This window comes from Bombus bifarius, unplaced genomic scaffold (assembly GCF_011952205.1).
Source record: "Bombus bifarius isolate JDL3187 unplaced genomic scaffold, Bbif_JDL3187 scf7180000009565, whole genome shotgun sequence".
In the NCBI taxonomy this organism is placed as follows: Eukaryota; Metazoa; Arthropoda; class Insecta; order Hymenoptera; family Apidae; genus Bombus; species Bombus bifarius.
In genome coordinates, this window is record NW_022885198.1 from 70,305 (window position 1) to 91,286 (window position 20,982).

The window sequence follows — 20,982 nt, forward strand, 5'->3', positions numbered from 1 at the left end:
TATGCAGTATGAGATAGAAAAATGTAAAATAGATAGAAATATAACACCTTTTGGTTATTCTTCAATGAAAATTTCACATTTTCAAATACATGAAGTACACATATCATAATTCAGTTACTATTACTATAACTGTACTATTGCTGCATGGTACTGAACTTTATTGAATGATGCAATACATAAAGCACATATGAATTATTATTATATAAAAGCTAAATTTGTATCCTTTTTATTATATCTATACATATACATAGTTGTTATGTCAACATCACAAAATCACCCGGAAAGGCAAAAGGGAAGAGAGAGAGAGAGAGTGTTATTAGAACACATCAGACCCTTTAAATTAGAGTACGAAAAAGAACTTAATCTTAACATTGACGTTAACCTGTCGATTAGCCACGGAGTAACCAGAACATTAAGATATTAATCAAAAATGAATAAAAATTGATAGATGTTCAAAATTGTTTTTTGTGTATTGCATTGCCAATGATTCTAATTTTGAGTTCAAAAAATTGTCATTGTGACGTATAAATAATCGAAAAATAATAAGAAGGGGCAATTGTATCCTTGACATCGAAAAAAGGTGAAAAACATCTTAAAATGTAGAACGAAAGAAGAAAATTAAGAAAAGTTAATAGTAACTTTAATGAAAATTGTTTATTAGGTATGTGTAACAATTGAAATGTTGATTTTAAAAAGGAAAATATACATAGATATACAGAGTGGTTGGTAACTGGTGGTACAAGCAGAAAGGGGGTGATTCTACGCGAAAAAAGAAGTCGAAAATATAGAATAAACATTTTTCGTTTGAGGCTTTGTTTTCGAGAAAATCGACTTTGAATTTTCGCTCGGTACGCGTGTGGTACGTTATAACGGATCTCACTGTAGATCGTTGTCTCGATGGAAAAATTAAAAAAAAAACTTTTTATTCTATATTTTCGACTTCTTTTTTCGCGTAGAATCACCCCCTTTCCGCTTGTACCACCCTGTATATAATTCGAACCAAATAAATTCTCGGTTGGCAACATTATGGTATAATGTAGAATTGTATATACCAAGAAATGCACGAAAAGAAACAAATTTTTCTTATAATATTTTGCCGTTATTCATACTTCACAATAATGTGATCAAAAATATTCCAAAAATTGAGGTGGGATGCAGGCTTTTCACAGTTCAACAAAAAATATATGATTTTGATACAATTCAGGGACAAAAATAATTTCACATTCTATTGCGAAAGTATTAAGAAATACGTATTTCATAAATATATTGTATTCGGAATAATTGTATAAATAATCGATGTAAATTTTTCAGAATCTGTTACAGCTGAAGATGCAGAATTATTAGAGATGAAAGAAATCAAAGGACATTTCATTAAGGTCGAACCGAGCATTGTTTGTCATGATGGTGAAAGCATTCAAGTAAGTAAACAAAGAGTATATTGATGTTTTTAAGAATATAATGTATAGAGTACGTTTACAAATATATTCACACATATATTCTATATTTTCTGATTTGATGGAATCAAGTTGATTGACCTTAAATGACTATAGTCGTTAAATTATCTTAATGCGGGCTATACTTACGTGTGTTAAAAAATATATATTAACAAAAAAAGAAAAGGACTATGACACCTAGAATACTTCAGATTCTCTTAACAACATTTTTTTGTGTCATCAATATGTTCCACAATATTCCGCTGCCACACTTTACGTGTCTCACCCTGTATATTTCTCGAGCTTTCATGATACTTGGAGCTTTTTAATGTTATTATTAAATACGTATATACACTATTTAATATAAATAAAAAGATTTATTTCCACCTTAGTTTACTTTAATCTCTTATATTAGGAGTAAAATTTCCAATGTATATATCACTCTTTAAATACTTCTGCATTCATTTTCTCATTGTTTTATGATTTTTAAAATAAAGGAAAATTAGAGACACGTTTAAATGATCTCAATTGTCGCAATTTTCCCGTCATGTAGTAGTACATTCTTGTGATCCGCTAATATTCAAACAAAACATTACCAACATTCTGTTCTTTAAGAATTTGCATGAGTGAGCAACAATTTCTATATAGAAACAAATAACTTTCATAGATCTTTAGAACAATACAAATTACTTCGCATTATACATACAGTCGATCATAAAAAGATTCGGATATTGTACAATTTTAAATTATAAGCTCTATATTATTATATTTTCAGTAAATGTACAAGAACCAACAAAAGTGTATTTCATTATGTTACACTACACTATATATGGTAGCATAACAGTAGAAAAAAGCTTTTGAGTTATTATTTATTGTTATCTAAATACTAAAAGAAACACTGAAAAAGAGTGATATTTTATATCACAAAAAGTTTCGGATTCTAATACATATGAATCTAAATAATAGAATTATACACATAGAACTAAAACTAATAATGATTATTCGCGAAAGTTAATATTTAGTTAATGACATGGTGTACATTTTTTTGCACAGGGGAAATAATTTTTTTTTAAATAGTTACCACTATTTTGTTTAAACTTATTAATTGTCGTATTTTAAAATTTGTATATCGGCTTTTGCGATTCACCCTAAACAAGTTAGTTACAAAACTAATACATATTCGCAATCCAAAGTGCTCGGACTTGAACGAAGCATTGTTTACAAACATTGTATATACAGATACTGGTAACATTTAATGAAGAATTAAACTACAAAATTCCTCAATGTATACTTTTCGTCCGAAACTTTTTGCGGCACAAATTTCGCTCTTCTTTAGTATTACTTTTAATATTTAGACAACAATAAATAATAACTCAAAAGTTTTTTTCTACTGTTGTCTATAACAGTATAGCGTAACATAATGTATTACATTTTGTTGATCTTTATACGTTTAGTATAAATATACAAATTAGAAATTAAAATTGTGCAGTGTCCGAATCTTTCTGTGGCCTATATATGCGATCATCTGTATAATTCTCCGCAAATATACAATTTATACACAGGGTTTTCAGAGAAAGATGGTTTTTTCACAAGCCAAACTAAAATGAAAATAAAGTATAAAAAAATTCCATTTGATCTTTAACTTTAAATCATTGGATTTAACCACATAAAGAAGATGAAGGCAACAAACACAACATACATTATGCACATAATAACGTACACTTCACACACACATTTATAATACTTATAAATCAAGAATTTTATACCATCTGTTACCGAGCAGCTTTTACATACACGATGAAATGTGCTCTATTTTACTTGTATGTAATTATGATAGGAAAAAAATAAAAACCGTGGAAGATGCGGATAAGATTGTGGCAAATGCCTAATGATGGCTCATAAAATCACGTAGCTATCGGGTACTGAAGGTTTAATTGTTGGGCGTGAGAGAGTTTAGGAATATAGCACGACGTTATGTTGCTTTAACCCGTGAAGTGACCAGCAAAATTAAGAAAAGTGATAAAAAAAATTGTATATCTTTTTTCTGTTAATCGTAGTAAGAGGTGATTTTAACATAACGACAATTATAATACAATTAAATATGTAATTCATTTTCCATTATCATGCTTTTTGGAATCGTATACAACGCTCTGCTAGTTTCGTTTCTTTTTAATTGGAAAGAATTTCTCCTATGAGATGTCCTACTTCTTTCCATTATCTTTTAAGATTACGTAAGAAATATGTACTTTCATGATATTATAAAATATTGTATGTCATATAAATATGAGAAAAAGCAGTCAAATTACCAAATTATATCCATACGCGAGCGAGACTCAGCAGCACGAAATAGTCACGAGCTTATCGCTTATTGTTAAACTTAGGATGTTAAAGGACAGAAATATTGTCTCTAGAAGAGAGAGCCGCGAGGTAGAGAAAGCGTGGATACCTTTTGGCAAGAAGACTGTAAAAGAATAGCACAACTCTTATTTCAATGTATCGAGATTAAGGAAATATCTGCTAAGTAATTCATTTATGTGGGGTCATTTGTTTATCATACAATGATTACATGTTTTAACATATTTTAGTAATTATTTTTTTATTTTTTATGCTTATAATAATTATTTATTTGAATATAGGGTTCTCATATAATGCAAAATGCTGGTGTGTATATATTGCAATGGCATAATCAAGATGATCCAGGAGAGTTTCTTCCATCTATTAGTGGTCATAAGGCCCAGCTTATGTATTTTTATGAAACATTATCTTCGGTTCATTACAGGTATTTCTTTTTACAAATTAATTTTCATATAATCTGTGTTACACATAAATATACTTGTATAATTTAATTTTTAGAGGATCTATGATGAGCTTGCAATCTGCTATAAGTACAAAATCAGAAGCAACTTCATTTTTGTCTAGATGACGTGTAAACCATACGTCATAGAGTATTTACCAAGGATTAGGATTATGAAACATTGAAAATAGTGGCTTTATTTGAATAAGTTTATTAATTTACAATATATTACAATATGATATTACAATAACATTATAATATTTAAATTTTTGAATCTTAGTTTATAACAGCACTGTTATCATGTTTTAAATAAGTATATAACTATCTATATTGTAATCGCTTGGTAGAGTGCACGAAATTTTAATTCATAAAATATGTAAAACAATTTAAAGTATAATTAAAAGTTTAAATTCGAAATTAACATAATGGAAATTTATATTCCCTCGTGTTTATTTTACTCCTTTAATTTCCGCTAAACAACGAAACTTATTTATATGTATATGTATCTATTAATTTTCCTATCGTTTTCTTCTCACTCAACTTTCATGCAATATCTAAACTATTTTCCCTGAATGAAAATCCTACGTCAAAACTGATTTAACATTATTGATAGGAAATTGTTAATTATAAGTTCAATGTTTTAAAATCAATATTCTGTTTTCTATGTTCACGTATATTGTTTCCTTATTGTCTTCTTTGCATGTTTTTTTCGTATTTCTGTTGCAATCTTGCATACGTGCATCTTTTGAAACTGTATCCTTGCCACTAAATTTTTAACTTTTGTAGAGTATAAATGAATATTTTTCTATTAAAAACATTATTAATATTAAAACGTAGAACATTAAAATAAAACATTCAATATTAGAAGGGGTACAAAGTAGAAAGCATGCGTAGAAATAACATCACTTTTATGGTCAATTAAAATGGAGTCCCAAATAGATTAAACAAAAAGAGACTTCCTATTAGCGTCAGATTAAAGATCACCTAAAAGAACATACATAGCCAGCAATAGTCTATACAAGAAACATTTAATATTCCCAAAAATATGAGATTAGGAGAACACCAAAAAATGAGCAGCATCGATAACCCACAAGAAAAAGTAATGGGAGGTAGACCCTCGAAAGCAAAATAATTGTAACAGTATATTTCTTAGAACTGTTAAATTTGCTTTTTTATGCTCCACAAGAATAAAATTTTTGTTAAAAGTGTGATGACCTGCAAATCTCTTAAAAAAATAACTTAAAATAAGATTTTTATACGCTTATGTTTGCTCTTTTACATAGTGCAACTTTGTCATGACAAGTTCTACCATATAACGATAAATACATAAGGTACATCTCGTTTAAATCATTCATCCTATATATGCTGGTACCCTGCTGGGGGTAGCCACCCACATGTTATATTATTATACCACTAAGCTATAATATTTTACCAAATGTCCTACTAGACAAATTGTAAAATTTAAATAAATAAATAAAAAAAAATCCTATATATGCAATAATCTACTGTTGGAAATTAAAACACAAATTGAGTGGTATATTGTAAATAAAAGCATATGTTAAAGCTTTCTGTTTAATTATATTTATATCTTACACTTAATGTTTTAAATACAAAATGATTAATATTACTTTTCATGTGTAATAAAATTATAAGAAAGTAAGGTATACTTATCGCATGAAATAATTGAAAATGAATGTTGTTATTGAAATAAACAAATTTAATTTACTTTGTTCCTTTCTGAATATTTTTAAAACATCTGTATAAGGTATGAGTTATAAAATGCAATAATTACATACATGCATATATGTATGTCGGAGATGAAAGAACACCGGAGCCTCTGGAATTTAGGATAATCCCGTAACATTGTAATCTAGAGTCTACGATAGCTGTAATTAAACAATCGTAGTTATTCAATCCGATTGTAAATGTTCGAGATTAGTGATGGTGAGCTTTGGCTCGAGGCGACAGTCTGTCGCCTAACGTAGCCGCGGTCAAGGGATGAACGCTTTGTCTAACAAAGGTATGGAGTAATTCTATAGCTCTCCTTAAAAGAAATATTTGTGGCGGCACGCGACAGTAAACATTCCAACGGTCTCTGTCCCGTAGCTCGCCACACGCAGACCCTATTCTTCGAGGAAGATGATTGCCAGATGTCGATGCGTCTCCGCAGTACATGTTCAGCTAGCCTGAAGGCCCGTTATAAATCTTAAGTCCTTTATACAAACAGTCTTTGTCCCAACTACGGGAAGATAGGGGAGACCTATTTTCCAACGAACAACGTCTCCCACTAGCAACTTTCCCTCGAGGGCGACTAGCATCTTTTTCTAACCATCGATGTGGAGATTGACCAATTAGCGGCAACGCCAATTTCCCTTACTTTCTGAACGAAGGCTATCCTCGACGAATCCGATGATCTCGTGTCCTTAGACACACCCCATTATAGTTTTCCTCCGTGGCATCATCGGGACGGAAATTCATTCTCTCTCGCGATCTCATCGACTAAAGAGTAACGTCTTTACGATCAGTAATTATTCAGACATAGATTTCGTGAGAACGTTCATCTATCATCCCGTTGACCGCGGATTCGTTATCGAACCTGAGACCCATTGTCACTAGTGTCGCGAGCGCTTAATCGCCGTGTTTGATTGTCAAATCTGTGTTATCCATACTTGTGTCAATAAACCGTACCTTTGTTATACCGCAACGATGGCTAATTTCAATGAAGATTCATCAAACACCAACAACCCTATCCTCAACGTCACCCCGACATCAGAAGTGGGATCAGACCCACGTATAACCATGGAACAGCTCTTGAAAATCGTGGACCGGTTGACTCAGCAGAAGCAGCAAAGACCAAGTGTGGAACCTGTACATCTAGTGCTACCACGTATTAACCCCGAAACCGCGGGCGCCGACCCAGCTGTGTGGTGCGCGACTGTTAGTGCAATTATGGACAAAATACCTCTACAAGACTACGAGTTATACCTTGTTATAAGTCGTGCCCTAGAGGGTACCGCGGCACAGTGGCTTACGCAAGTTCCCGTCAACGGTCTTACTTGGACAAAATTTAAGGAACTTTTTCTTACTCGTTATGGTGGCACGGAAACGGCAACCTCGGCGCTAATTAGGATGCTCAACGAATCACCACTGGAGGGCGAAACCACGGGGGCTTTTGGAAATCGTCTCCACTCCCTTCTGTCGGCGAAATGGGGAAATCTAACCAACGCCGAACTAATCAACGCCGTCGTCTTTTTGCGACTGATCTGGCATGACCAGCGTTTCGAAAGAATAGCACTCACGAAGGATATTCGGACCCGAGATCAATTCCATAAGGAAATGCGAGTTTTCTCCCACGTGAGGAGTACCTTCACGTCGAATAGTTCATCGACGGAACCTAAAGCCAAACGACACAAGCCATTGGCCCACCACGCGAGGTGCCTTTACTGTGGTAACCGCGGACACAAAATAGGGAAGTGCCGCAGTAGAATGCGTAGAGAACAGCAATAAAAATACACAACGCCCGGAAGGAAGACGATCAGCCGCATCGTCACAGGTGGTTTGCTTCAGGTGTCAGACGGAGAGCCATATCGTACCTGACTGCCCGCTACAACAAGACAGAAAAACCGGCCCCAAGAACAAACTTCGAGTCGACTCCTGCGTGGTGAAGCCGCCAGCTGGTAGTTTAAGTCATCAGAATGAGTCGTTCCTGTTTTACTTCGATTCCGGAGCTGAGTGCTCATTAATCAAAGAATCCGTAGCCCCGAAATTTTCCGGTAAAAGAACGATCGATATAGTAGTAATGCAAGGAATCGGGAATACTTGCGTCAAAAGTACGTCTCAGATTTTGTCCGTCGTACATGTCACGTAAACTTAAGGGTTGGTTGATGAAATAAAATAGCTGAGTCGTAACACAACTATTAAATTTGTTTTAATTGAACTTTATTATGAATTCAGCAATCATAATGTAACATACACTGAATTAAGGGGGGGGGGGGTAAGGTTTTAAAACTTTTTTGTATTCTTTTTTTTATTTTTTTAATTGAATGCATAACATCTTAAGAATATTATATCAAAATTTCAAGTCGATTGGAACAAAATTGACGAAGTTACGAGTATTTTTATACATGTCGGATGATATTACCTACTCGACCCGAGCGTGCTATTGTTACTTCACAGACATTTTTTATTTATAGTACTTAACGACTTAAGTACAAACCTCCTTATACCTGTACTGTATATTTTGTCAGTGTAGAGTAAAAAATTTAGTGTAGGAGTAAATATTCCATTTTCATTAAGTTTTGTGTTAAATCTTTACTAAAATGCCTAAAAAAGTTACTAGATCTGATAGACAATCAACTGGTTCGAGATTATATCAACCTAGAAAAATTGTACCTCCGCATAAACGTAAATACGAAGGCACTTCAACAAATAGCGCGTCAGCTAAAAAAATAAAAGTGACTGTTGAAGATCAAATTACGAAGGATCGTGAAAAATATTATAGGATAATTGATTTTTTATTAGTCTTTTCAACAATTGCTACGCTAGTGAAGAGGTAAACCGATAAAATTCGCTTATGAACGTTTTATACCAGATTTTTTAGTGTTCAAAACTTTAAAGCGTTTTCCCCACAACTCACGTTTTCAAAGTCGGTTCCCCCAATTACCTCAAAACTACTGCGCCGATCCTTTTGAAATTTTGAAAACTACTTCTGTACATAATTTGTGAGGTAACGCTGTAGAGTTTTTTCAAATTTGTTAATTATTTTTATTTTAAAATAACAAATTAGCCGAAAATTTTCGCACAAAATCGCGTTTTTCCCTTCAAAGTGTTCCAAAAAAGTAAAAAATTGAAATTTCGAAAAAATCTTCGCAGCGTTACCTGGGGAAAACTGTTACCTAACGAATGAACTTTAACTTTTTGATTTCTGATGATCCAGCACCAAGTTCTGAGGGGCACCGCAATTATACTTTTATCCGAGACACGTCTGAATAATTGCTGCCATTGCCGTATTTTTTAATATTGTCATACTTTAAGAAAAGAAAATAAAGAAATTTTAACTGATCGTCACAAAAACATGCCTTTTTTGTACTAATTAACCTCTCCCCCCCCCTTAACATAAATCACAATTCACTCCAACCACGTTATCTAAGACTTAGTTATAACGATATGTTAAGTACGTGACTGTTATAAGGGTAGAGATCGGTAAAGATATTTTGACTATTCTAAGGATACAGAATAAGTGAGTTTTACTGACGATACTGTGTCTGAGGAAAGCTAAGGGTGGGTGTGTCTAAGGACACGGGACTATCGGATTTGTTGATGACAATTTTGGTTAAGGAAGCGACGGCAGTAGACACCGTCTCCGATTGAATAATAAAAGTTGCTAACGGAACATACCAGATGTGAAGAAAACCAACCAATGGCGCTTAATCGCCGTGTTTGATTGTCAAATCTGTTATCCATACTTGTGTTAATAAACCGTTCCTTTGTTATACCACAACGATGGCTAATTTCAATGAAGATTCATCAAACGCTCCCAACCCCATCCTCAACGCTACTCCGACATATATATATGTAACATATATGTTAATTCTGCTTCAAATTCTTTTGGAATATAAATAATATTAATAACACTGATATACATCAATATTGTTCTGTGAAAAGAAAAAGATATATATACATATGTACTTCATAGATTCTGAGTCTTGGGCCCAGTCTATATATGTGGATTATTGATATTATTATCGATATTATTATACAGTTATAATGGATGCGTGTTCTTATAAACTGTCATTCTCACAAATATATCAACCAAATTATGTATATAATTTTTAATTAACATTGAAGTTTCCTATGAAATTGTAAATAATGTATAAAATAGGATAATCTATATCATAAATGAAGTATAGAATTTTATATAACATATTTCTTCAATACAACTTAAAGAACACATTCTGTTTATTCCACATTTTTCGCAAATAATTTATTGTAATCTTCCATTAATTTAACACCGTTCTCTGCTGGTATCATTGACAACTTATAGTTTATTTTCTAGTTTCAGCTCATTAATAAAACTTCTATTTTCGGATCAAGTATACATCTCGTGTTTCAAAATGAACTGCGGAATGTTAGCATATGATTCACACACTATCTAGACGAATCTCAAATGACACGATTTTGAGAGTTCTTCTTAAATGAACATACAACTTGACAGTACTCTTGCGAGAAACTATCAGAAGGAATTCTCAAATGGATACTTACAATTCACATATATTTGTTCTAATACTGCTTCGTGCCATGTGCACATTTCTTCTTTACAGTATTTACCGATACAATGCAGTGAAGCAGGGTCGCACGATTACACATTTCCTTTTTCGCTGTGCATTCTCATATTTCTCCCAGTAAAAACATTGGAGACGAAACGTACGACTAGTTCAGTCATTGACCACGAGAGGCTCTTACTTTTACAACTAGTACCCAGACTTTAGTTGAATTTTACTACATACGTATCGTCCATAAGTATTGACGATCTCCCTTCCTATTCATTTCTGAAATAACCTCACTACGTAATGCTAGTCGTGTATGTTTTTGTTTATATTTATAATAGGTATTATTGTATTAATAGTAACAGTGGACGAGTTTTTCAGCAGTTTATGTAGCAAAATATTGTATTTGTTTTGAAAGAGTCCAAAATGTATGATCGATATTCTCTTTTGATTAACATATATTTAAATACATTTTATATTTTAATTTCTTAATAATTCAGAAGAAAAATATTACCAGATAATCAATTATGAAAAGTGATTATAATTTCAAAATTGGTTAAATTATATATGTATAGTATGGATAAATCTCAGATCAATAAAAACGATTTTTTCCCTCAAGTTCAGTATGCATTTCCTATTTTATATGAAAAGGTTTGTTTATATTTGGTAAATATCTAGATTTGCTTGTCTTGAAAATATACTTAGTAGTAACGAATACTTTATCGAGTGCTTATAATTTAATACATAATCAAATTCATATAATATTCTTGAAATATGTGTTTAAAATAATAACTTAATATTTGTAAAGTAAGTAACTTAATATTTGTTTTAGATTCAAAATGAATGTACAGATGAAGAATTTGCAGATGTGATTAAAGAAATAAAGAGGTTGAATTTGACACAATTTGTTGAAGATATAGTTATTTATCATATAGAGTTATATATTCGGCAAAATGTAGCACCCACATTTTGGAAACAATTCACAAATAATGTGACTGGACAACAAGGTTTCGAACATTTTAAAAATGCAGTAGATGGATTATATATAAGTTTAACAGAATTTTTGCCATTATTAAAAAAGTTAGAATACTTAACACAAAATGAAACAGCTCAATCTACAACAAATGGGAACAACGTACTAGGTCAATTTAAATTAATTGTACGATCTACGCTATTAAGTCAGTTACCACTTCACTACGAACACATAGTTGAGCAATTTTATAAAATCGCGTTTAATGTATTTTGTAGTGCAGATAGTTCTACGCAAGGTACTTAGTTTTCTGTTACAATTTAATTATAAGAAAGTAAATAACAAAATTTTAATATTTATATATTCTACTTACTGTACTACTGAGTGTTTACTTTGCAGTAACTACTGGAAGTGATACTGCTCAATGTATGGGTTGTTATCAGGAAGTAGATAAATGTCAGTGTCAAATGATTGTATTTATGTTCCACGAAACAAATAGAAAATTAATTGAATTAGAACTATTAGAGAGATTAGTTGGTAATGTTCTTACATCACTGATACATATACGTATTAAAAATCATGTCAGTCAATCATGTGATAAAACATTCGATGTGTCACAATTAAAATCATTAGAAAATGTAAGATTTTGTTATACATACTCCACTTACATAATATAAACTGTACTTGCCTGACTTCTTGAATGCAATGAATAATATAATCAATGTCATGTTTTATATTTTATTTCACAGTGGCTTGAAACGGTTGTTATGAGTTGGTTAATAAGAATATATTCTGGTGGTTTTTCAAAGGTTGTATCTTTGACGAATCAAACTCGTAGTGCTATAGACAAATTTAAACAGAAACTTTCTCATTTTTTATATGAAACATATACAAGATTTAGAATTGAACAACTCTTTGACATCATAATAGGTTATTAAAATATAATTCACACATATATCTTCTTATACTTGCTACATTCATATTTATGTTACTTATACTGTTTTTTATGTTTAGAGTATCCTGATTCTCAACCTGCAATAGATGATTTACGTATTTGTCTAGAACGAACTGATTTACGTAAAGTCCTAATAGAAAGTCTACAAGAAGCATTAAAAACGAGATTATTACATCCAGGCGTAAATACACCAGATATAATAACAGCTTATATTGCAGCTATAAGAGCATTGAGACAATTGGATCCTACAGGTGTCCTCCTTGAAACAATAACAGAACCTATTAAGTAACTATTATATTAAAATCATATCTTATTAACAATTATTAAAGTGTACTAATTATAATCTGTTAAATCACCAATGAACTTTTTCACAAAATATTTAAACGCTTTTACATATTATTTAGAATTTATTTAAGAACCAGAGAGGATACTGTACGTTGCGTAGTGAGTGATTTGCTTGATGATTCACCAAGTGATCTAGCTGATGAACTAGTCAAGGGCGAATCTTTACAATTAGATGATGGTTCTGGCGATGAAGAAAATGAAGATTGGGACAAATGGATGCCAGATCCTGTTGATGCTGATCCTGGTATGTTTATAACATCTAAGGTGTTTTAAGATGATTAGTCAAAACACTGAATATGAATTTTATGTTTTATACTAAAATAATAGAAATATGTCTCCTCCAAGGAATGTTGTATTGGTTATGTTTCCATTTAAGATACATTTGTTTCTATTTACATATCTGATTACGTAATACTTAGATAACAATTCAAAATCTATATATATATATATATAAGTCTGTTATATATCTATTATAAGTAGATTTTAGAATTATTTAGAATTAGAAGTATTTAGGATTATTATTGATATGCAGATTGTGATAAAAAGAACCTTCTTTATGACCACTAAAATTTACCTAATTTGAATATTTCCATTCTGTATTTATTAAAACAATTAAAAGATCTTGTGTATGCAACTATTGCATAAACTAAGAAAATGTTTTACTGCAATATTGTAGTATGTAGTATGTAGTATGTAGTATTTTCAATATATTTAAACTTGCAAATTTATTTTATAAATACCTGGCTGCACAACCTCTTTTTAATTTTAATAGAATTTTCTTTACAACATTCCTATTTAAATTTTAACTAATTTTTTTATACATTATTATGTAATAAATCTTACAAAGTGCACATTTGGGCTTACTAAAATAGATTTAAATCTCTTTTTTATAGCAAAATCAGCACAACGCAGAATGTCAGATATAATATCGATGTTAGTAAATGTATATGGTAGTCAAGATCTATTTGTAAATGAATATCGTACATTATTAGCAGACAGACTACTGTCTCAATTAAATTATCATACTGAACGAGAAATCCGTCATTTAGAATTATTGAAAAGGCGTTTTGGAGAAAATCAACTTCATTACTGTGAAGTTATGTTAAAAGATGTATATGATTCTAAAAGAATAGATGGACATATACAATCTGATGCTAGTTACACTTTAGAAAAAGAGCACTTCCCTACATCTGCATTGATATTATCAGCACAGTTTTGGCCACCATTTAAAGAAAACTGGAAATTAGAGTTACCTAAAATTGTACAAGACCAATTAAACAAATATGTAAAAGCATTTGAAACTCTAAAAGGAAATAGAACACTTTGTTGGAAACCTCATCTTGGAAATGTTAATTTAGAAATTGAATTAAAAGATAGAAAATTAGATATAAATGTAACACCCATACATGCTACAATAATCTTACATTTTCAAGATAAGAGTAAGAAATATTTATGCACATGTTATTATTAACATCCTTAAATTTGTTTAATATTAATATATTTATTGTATTTTTCAACTTGCAGAAGAATGGGCTCTAGAAGAACTTGCAGAAATAATGCATGCCCCTGCAACTGTGTTAAGAAGAAAAATAACTTTTTGGGTTTCACAGGGTCTTTTGAAAGAAATTTCTAATGATGTCTTCATATTACAAGAAGAAAGTTCGACAAAAACCAGATCTTTATCAGACATCGTTCTGGAAGAAGAAGTAGAAAGTGCAATGGCATCTGCAAGTGATCAGAGGGAGGAAGAACTTCAAGTGTTTTGGTCTTATATTGTTGGCATGCTAACCAATTTAGATTCTATGCCTTTAGAAAGAATTCATCAAATGTTAAAAATGTTCGCGTCTCAAGGTCCAGGAGCAATGGAATGTGGCTTACCTGAATTGAGACAATTTCTTGATAGAAAAGTGAGAGAACATCAACTATTATTTTCAGGTGGCTTATATCGTTTACCAAAATCATAATTATTATTTAATTTGTATTATATGATGTATAATATGCGATAAACTCATCAATGTTTAAAAGCTGATTTCATACAATAAGATTAATAATAAAAATTAATCTGTATAATACTGTTTAAACCCATAGTTTAATATACTGAGCAACAATGAAATTTTATGTACTGTATAATAAAGATGAAAGTGAGAATTACTTTTTTTCTAACGCGTAAATTACTAATCAGATAATTTACTAATCAGTAACTAATCAGATAATTTAATCGTTACTAATCAGATAATAGATACAGTTATAACAAAATATTTCTGTAATGCATTTATAAAAAAAATGCATAATATAATAAATTCAATATATTAATGTAGTTGCCTGCATAGTTAAGTATTATATATACATGCACATTATAGTTTAATTATATATTATATTTTAGTTTCTCGAAGAAATTAATATCATCTTTGCATACCATTCACATCATTTGCAGCACAATTTTTTATAAAGTATACTCCTCTATACTTAAAAATATCAAAATGTTATTATTATATTTATACAGCAATCTTTCTTACCCTTCTCTGATATGTATGGAAAAATTGCAATGAACAATGGAAAACCTTAATTACACATTTAATAAATAAATCTTTTAGATAATTTGAAAATAAAATTATTTTATATTTTGACCTATACTTGCTACATATCTTGCATTGTTGACAGAAATATCAACAATAAAATAAAATATAAAACAAATCATTTTATAAATTTTGACAAGAATTAAGCAACTATTGTAATAAACGTAAATAGTAAATACAAATATTCTTAATAACAAAACTGTATACATACATACATATATAAATCTATGTATGTATACATATATGCATATAAAGGTACATATACATGTTATTTGAATAAGTATTGTGAATATAAATGATATTTACTCCTTGATCTCAATGTCAAATATTTTTAAATAATCTAATCCAATTAAAATAATTTTGATGAAAGTATCTCTAATGTTTTGTGACATATATACATATATGTTACATACTGTTACCAAATTTAAAACACCATAGAATTAAACAAATATTAACTAGTTTTTGCCATGACTGATTATTAATAGTAAATAGATTATTAATGTTAATATTATTAACATTTCAAAGTTACAGTTTTCCAAATATAATAAAAAAATACAATGTTAATTCTCTGACTGTGATTAAATATTAATGATTATATATCATACATTCATTTCAAAAACAATGTCTCGTATATGAGAACAATATATCATAGTGATAATATGATATATCATATTGTTATTTCTAAATTGTTTTTTATGTTTTTAAAAATTTGTATGCGTATTTTGTAACATGTGTATGTACCTGTAACTGTATAAGACTTAAAAAATATATAAGTTCATCTACATATAAACAGTCAATGAATACATATAATAATTTGTTTAATATTAAAAGGGAAAGTTAAAAAATAGAGACAATTTTGCCGAATTTGAGATACATATCAAACGTCTTGAATCTAGTAATGATACATATGAATGTAAGTATTTCATAATCTGTATATGATATATTTATATATACGTAAGATTAAAAATTTTTTGTTTCTAAGAAAATAGAAGAAAAAGTATCAATAGAAGAAAAAATAGAAGAAAGAACTTTTGTTTGAGATTGCTAGAAGTTGTCGAATATTATATATTGATTATTGTAAACAAATCTTTTTAATTTTTGAAATTTATAACACTTTTACTCCCTATGATGCAGTTATAAAACCTTTATTATTAAGGGAAAGTATGATAAAAATTTGATTATATAATTATCATTCCAATCAAATAATATATAGATTTTTAATACATAATCAGTAATTAATATCATTCACTAAAAATAATCTGTATTATTTTTTATTTAAAAAGGGTAATTAATATTTAATGCTCTATTATATTTTACTTAGTATTAAAGTCCAACAATCAAATTCAATCCAATCGGTCCAAATATCAAAGAATATATTTTAGTGATTTTCAAAACCAGGACATTTATATAAGACCAAATAAGAAGTAAAATATGTATATATTCCTATGTTATTATTTTATGTGTGACTCAAAGATAGATACATATATACATGTGTGTGTATATATATATATGTATATATGTATATGTTAATGATATCATCATTGCACTAAATACACGGCAAAAGTTTCATCAATTTTCAACTTCCCCCGCTCCTACATATGTATGTACTTTTGTAAAATATCTGTGTTTTTTTTGCATCATTATTTTGAATTACATATTGTATTAAAATATAGTGGATATACTACTTTAAGCTATAAACTTAAGTAGAATTCAGATCACTCTTAGTACGATTAGATCATGAATTATAATCTATTTACACAAAGTAATAGTTGTTTGTCCTTATATAGTTGAAAATGTTCAAAATGCTTGTTTAAAGTACAAGCATGTTACACAGATCATCAAATATACACAAATGAACATGATAGAAAGTTCTTATTACATGTACATATGGCAAATCTAAATGATTAACAGAATATTATTTGTATATCTAAATGATATTATTGACTGGTAAATAAATCAATCTCACATATAAACACTCTCTTCTATTATATATAGATAACTTCATTATATAACATTATAAATGTAGATATATTCCAAATAACGATGAAGGTAGTAAACAACTTCCATATGCTGTTCTTTGTCTTAATTAAATTGCTCACCATTTGTAGAAATATCGTTTTTATAAACAACCCTTCCTAATCTACATTTATAAAAAGGAAAGAAAAATAAATGGTTTCTTTGTGAATTTATCTAGATAAGTAAAATTGAAAATATTCAATAAATGATCAAAGTCTATTATTTTACAAATAAATTGCACCGTAATATTACATAACAGAATTTTCAAATTATAAAATAATAAAATATTACATATGTATCTCTTTGTTAAAAAATGGAGATTCTTCCTAGCCACACAACAAACTAATATACGTATTTAAAGAGACATTTTATATTCTTAATAATTAATTAATATCTTCAAATATATTTTGATTTTTTTAGCTTTTCTTGATCAAATTAATGAGTTGTAAATTCAGAAAGTTAGATACAAAGTATCTAGTAAATAATAATTATAATTAAATTGACACGTAAAATTGTATATTTTTGTGTTATGTTATAATTCATCGTCTATTAATATAACAATTATTTAACATGCTATTACTGGTGTAAAACTTTATCTCTGTAAATAGTTCTCACTTAACATTAAAACAAAAATATTCTTAAATTTTTATTTAGAGATTTGTTCTTTTCGCGGGTTAAACTATTCAATTTCAATTAAAAAGTATCAAAATGAAAACAAATTTTGATTTTATATTGCACCTATTACATGTGGATATATTATTTTCTAAGTTATATAAAATACATAATGTTATTTAAATTTTTAGCCCCTTTTCTCTCCCTATTCATTTTATTGCTCTAATAAGGACGTAAGTACTAAAAAAATTGATATAGCTATTATGCAGAAAATTTCATTTTATAATCTGTGATAAACTGTACTAAATAGAAACATGTATATTGTTTAAAATGAATTTTTAGTATATATGTCATCTAAGAGGTGTGATATAACAGAAAAATGAGATTCTTATATTACTGATAAATTAAATTGAAAAATAATTTGTAAGAATTTTGAATATTTCCTACTTATTCATTATACAAATGAACATATATATAGCATATGTACATATATGTATTATTGAAATTTTAATTTTTCGTACATATCAATTAAATTAAAGTAATATCGAGTCAATCGCCTTTGAGAACATTATTCAGCTAGAAGTGCTATACATATAATGGAATCAGAAGTTACAAGGTATTAAAAATTCGTAGAACAAACGTTTATGATTCTGTTTGTTGTATGAATAGTGTTTTTATGTATGTTTCATTGTGCATATTATTAGAAACTCAACTTTCATTAATCACACGTACATATGCATATATAGCAAAAATACGTTCAAGCATCGACGTTACTAAATATAGTAAGGTTTACAAATATTCAATTTAAATTGTAGGTAATATGAAGAAGAAATAATAACAGTAAGAAGATAAACGGAACGATGCTTAAAAGATAGGTACTATTGTTCCACATTACGACATGTCACAAATTTAGCGAATATAATTCATAATGATATATGCTATGGAGAATTTCTATAGATGTACGCACTATTTACATGTATTATACATGTTGCAAATTATGCATATATATGCGATTTTTTGTAGATTATTCAATGAACAATAATTGTGAATTTAGTAATGTTGAAAATCTATTATTTTCTAGTTATATCACGCCTTGAAACATTTTATACGAAAAAATTTGAAATTTAGTATTTTAATAATAAATAAGTTAGTATTTTAACGTGAAAAATGATGATGGTACATACGTAAAGATAATAATTGAATAACTATGTACTTCGCAAAATAGTTATGTTTAAGAAGCAAAAGAATTGATAATAAATAATGTTGGTATTGCATTAATTTTATAGTGGTGATTCATTGAAATTCAGACAAATTTCTCAAATTTATGCAGTAGAACCGAAGTGATTGTAATTTTGCTTCGAGATAAAAAAATGTTGCAAAATTATCGCTTTGTTTGCGTTAAAAATAAAGATGCATTTAATTATGAACCTGATTGATTTTTGTTGAAAATTGATCCTTTTTTGTCGGTAAGTAACTCACAATCAGAGACTTAATTACCTGTCTGACGTTGGAAACGCCAGCACAAACGAACGCTAGCGGAACGAGCAAAGCAATTTAAACAAGGCTGTACAATTTTAAAGACACGAAGAGGGTACAGGATGGATAAACTTGACGAACAACAGGGCTGGTGATGCGAACGGCGAAGGTGGTCATCTGGTTGGTGAACCGATCGAACGCGGATGTTGTTCCAGAGTCCAGGTGTTAGCACGGGGCGAGTGGATTCCATTGTTAGCACTCCAAGCCTATAGGCCATGGGCAACCAAGGTTAAAAAGAAAGAAAAGAAAAACAGATTGTTAGTAATTTAATTATGATCGATTCATGTTAACATTAAGTTTTTGAACAGTTCGATAGTTGAAAGAAATGTAGTTAGTGGGAAGCATTGCCTTTCCTTAGATATCTTTGCATTTTAAGTTACCTAAATTATTAAACGATTAAAAGGAATTCATTTGCCCGATCGCCTAATAAGAGATTCGTTTTATTAATTTAAGGTACGTATTCACGTATAAAAAGTAAAAGTTAACGTCTAACGAAACGAGTATAATCAAAGAAATAACGATTAACAAGCAACTGCTTCGCACTCCCTTTTGGTCAATATTAGTGTATAAGCATTTATTTCATATAAAACATGATACACGTGATAGAAACATTGTCAGAATATTATATATCGATGAAATGAAGCTCATACTTCGTTACTTGTCATTCATCGTTTACAATTAACAGCCCTCTAATTACCGAAAGTTCGTAAACTTGACATATATGTATGCAGCTATACATATAATTTAGAGGATTTCATCATTTTTCCAAGCTTCGTTATTATTGTTACAATGCGCATGATCTGACATGATGATTGCTTTTTTCTGTCTTTCTCTTATAAAAGAAATTCGATCGATCATTAGAGGGTTAAACTATGTATTTTGGTTATAAGTTTCACATAATCATGTGCCCTCCCCGCGCTTAGGATAGTCGAGAAGATAAATATATAAAACTGTGTACAAGATTCTAAAACGGAACGATTTAAAGACATAAACAAGTGTAAAAAAGCAGACTTAGAATAGTAGGTGGTAAGATGATTTTTAGTTATTTAAAATGCGAGGAATTCGTTATTTCCCAAAAAATTATATCATTTTGTAGGCAGCTTGGGTGTGCACCTGCCACCATATAGTAGCGTTAAATGACACTGTACGTACGTATGATATTAAATCCATAGTTACAGCAATATTATTACTGTGAATCGTATTAACTATAACGATTAATATCCTATCATCAAGCAGGTGTCAAAAGGCCAATGAATTACACGCGTGCCGTACAATAAAATAGGTCTATTTTACAATCTCTGAAAAAAGCATACCTTTGCATATGGTGTTAAGATCTGTTTACATTATATAAATACGTAGCGTTAATTGTCCAGCAAAACATGTACAAAGGAAAACCTGTCAGGTAGATTCAATATCTCAAAATTTCTGCTCACAATTGATTATTTTGTAATTACGTTGTTGTTGAATATTTTCAATGCT

At 29.6% G+C, this 20,982-nt stretch overlaps 3 protein-coding genes across 9 annotated transcripts in view; 2 read left to right on the top strand and 1 right to left on the bottom strand.

Moving 5' to 3' along the window:
* LOC117215387 (protein real-time) overlaps positions 1-4,648 on the top strand; it is a 50,895-nt gene extending 46,247 nt beyond the window's left edge. For all 3 annotated transcript variants that reach the window (XM_033461771.1, XM_033461772.1, XM_033461773.1), the window contains 3 exons: positions 1,312-1,418; positions 4,070-4,212; positions 4,287-4,648. In XM_033461771.1, the coding sequence (XP_033317662.1) occupies positions 1,312-1,418; positions 4,070-4,212; positions 4,287-4,356 (320 nt within the window). In that variant the 3' untranslated portion in view covers positions 4,357-4,648. The remainder of the gene's footprint in view (positions 1-1,311; positions 1,419-4,069; positions 4,213-4,286) is intronic.
* A 6,193-nt stretch (positions 4,649-10,841) lies between these two features.
* On the top strand, positions 10,842-15,080 carry LOC117215386 (anaphase-promoting complex subunit 2). Of its 2 annotated transcripts, none has more exons than XM_033461769.1 (8): positions 10,842-11,144; positions 11,326-11,761; positions 11,863-12,101; positions 12,213-12,393; positions 12,478-12,703; positions 12,823-13,007; positions 13,657-14,202; positions 14,288-14,914. In XM_033461769.1, exons 1-8 carry the CDS (start codon positions 11,061-11,063, stop codon positions 14,725-14,727), a joined length of 2,337 nt encoding a protein of 778 aa, XP_033317660.1. In that variant the 5' UTR covers positions 10,842-11,060; the 3' UTR covers positions 14,728-14,914. The 2 variants fall into 2 exon arrangements, with proteins under 2 accessions (XP_033317660.1, XP_033317659.1); XM_033461768.1 differs by having other exon boundaries at positions 10,988-11,159; positions 14,288-15,080.
* A 1,846-nt stretch (positions 15,081-16,926) lies between these two features.
* Positions 16,927-20,982, bottom strand: part of LOC117215388 (protein held out wings) — a 45,376-nt gene continuing 41,320 nt past the window's right edge. For all 4 annotated transcript variants that reach the window (XM_033461775.1, XM_033461776.1, XM_033461774.1 and 1 more), the window contains exon 8: positions 16,927-19,709. The gene's annotated coding sequence lies outside the window, so the exon portion shown is untranslated. The remainder of the gene's footprint in view (positions 19,710-20,982) is intronic.

Bases quoted from the DNA above. Each gene is read 5' to 3' on its own strand.
- LOC117215386 (XM_033461768.1), top strand. From the start codon at position 11,061: ATGTATAGTATGGATAAATCTCAGATCAATAAAAACGATTTTTTCCCT. The intron at 12,102-12,212 runs GTAAGATTTTGT...TTTATTTCACAG, and splicing joins AATTAAAATCATTAGAAAAT to TGGCTTGAAACGGTTGTTAT. The intron at 12,394-12,477 runs GTTATTAAAATA...TTTTATGTTTAG, and splicing joins ACTCTTTGACATCATAATAG to AGTATCCTGATTCTCAACCT.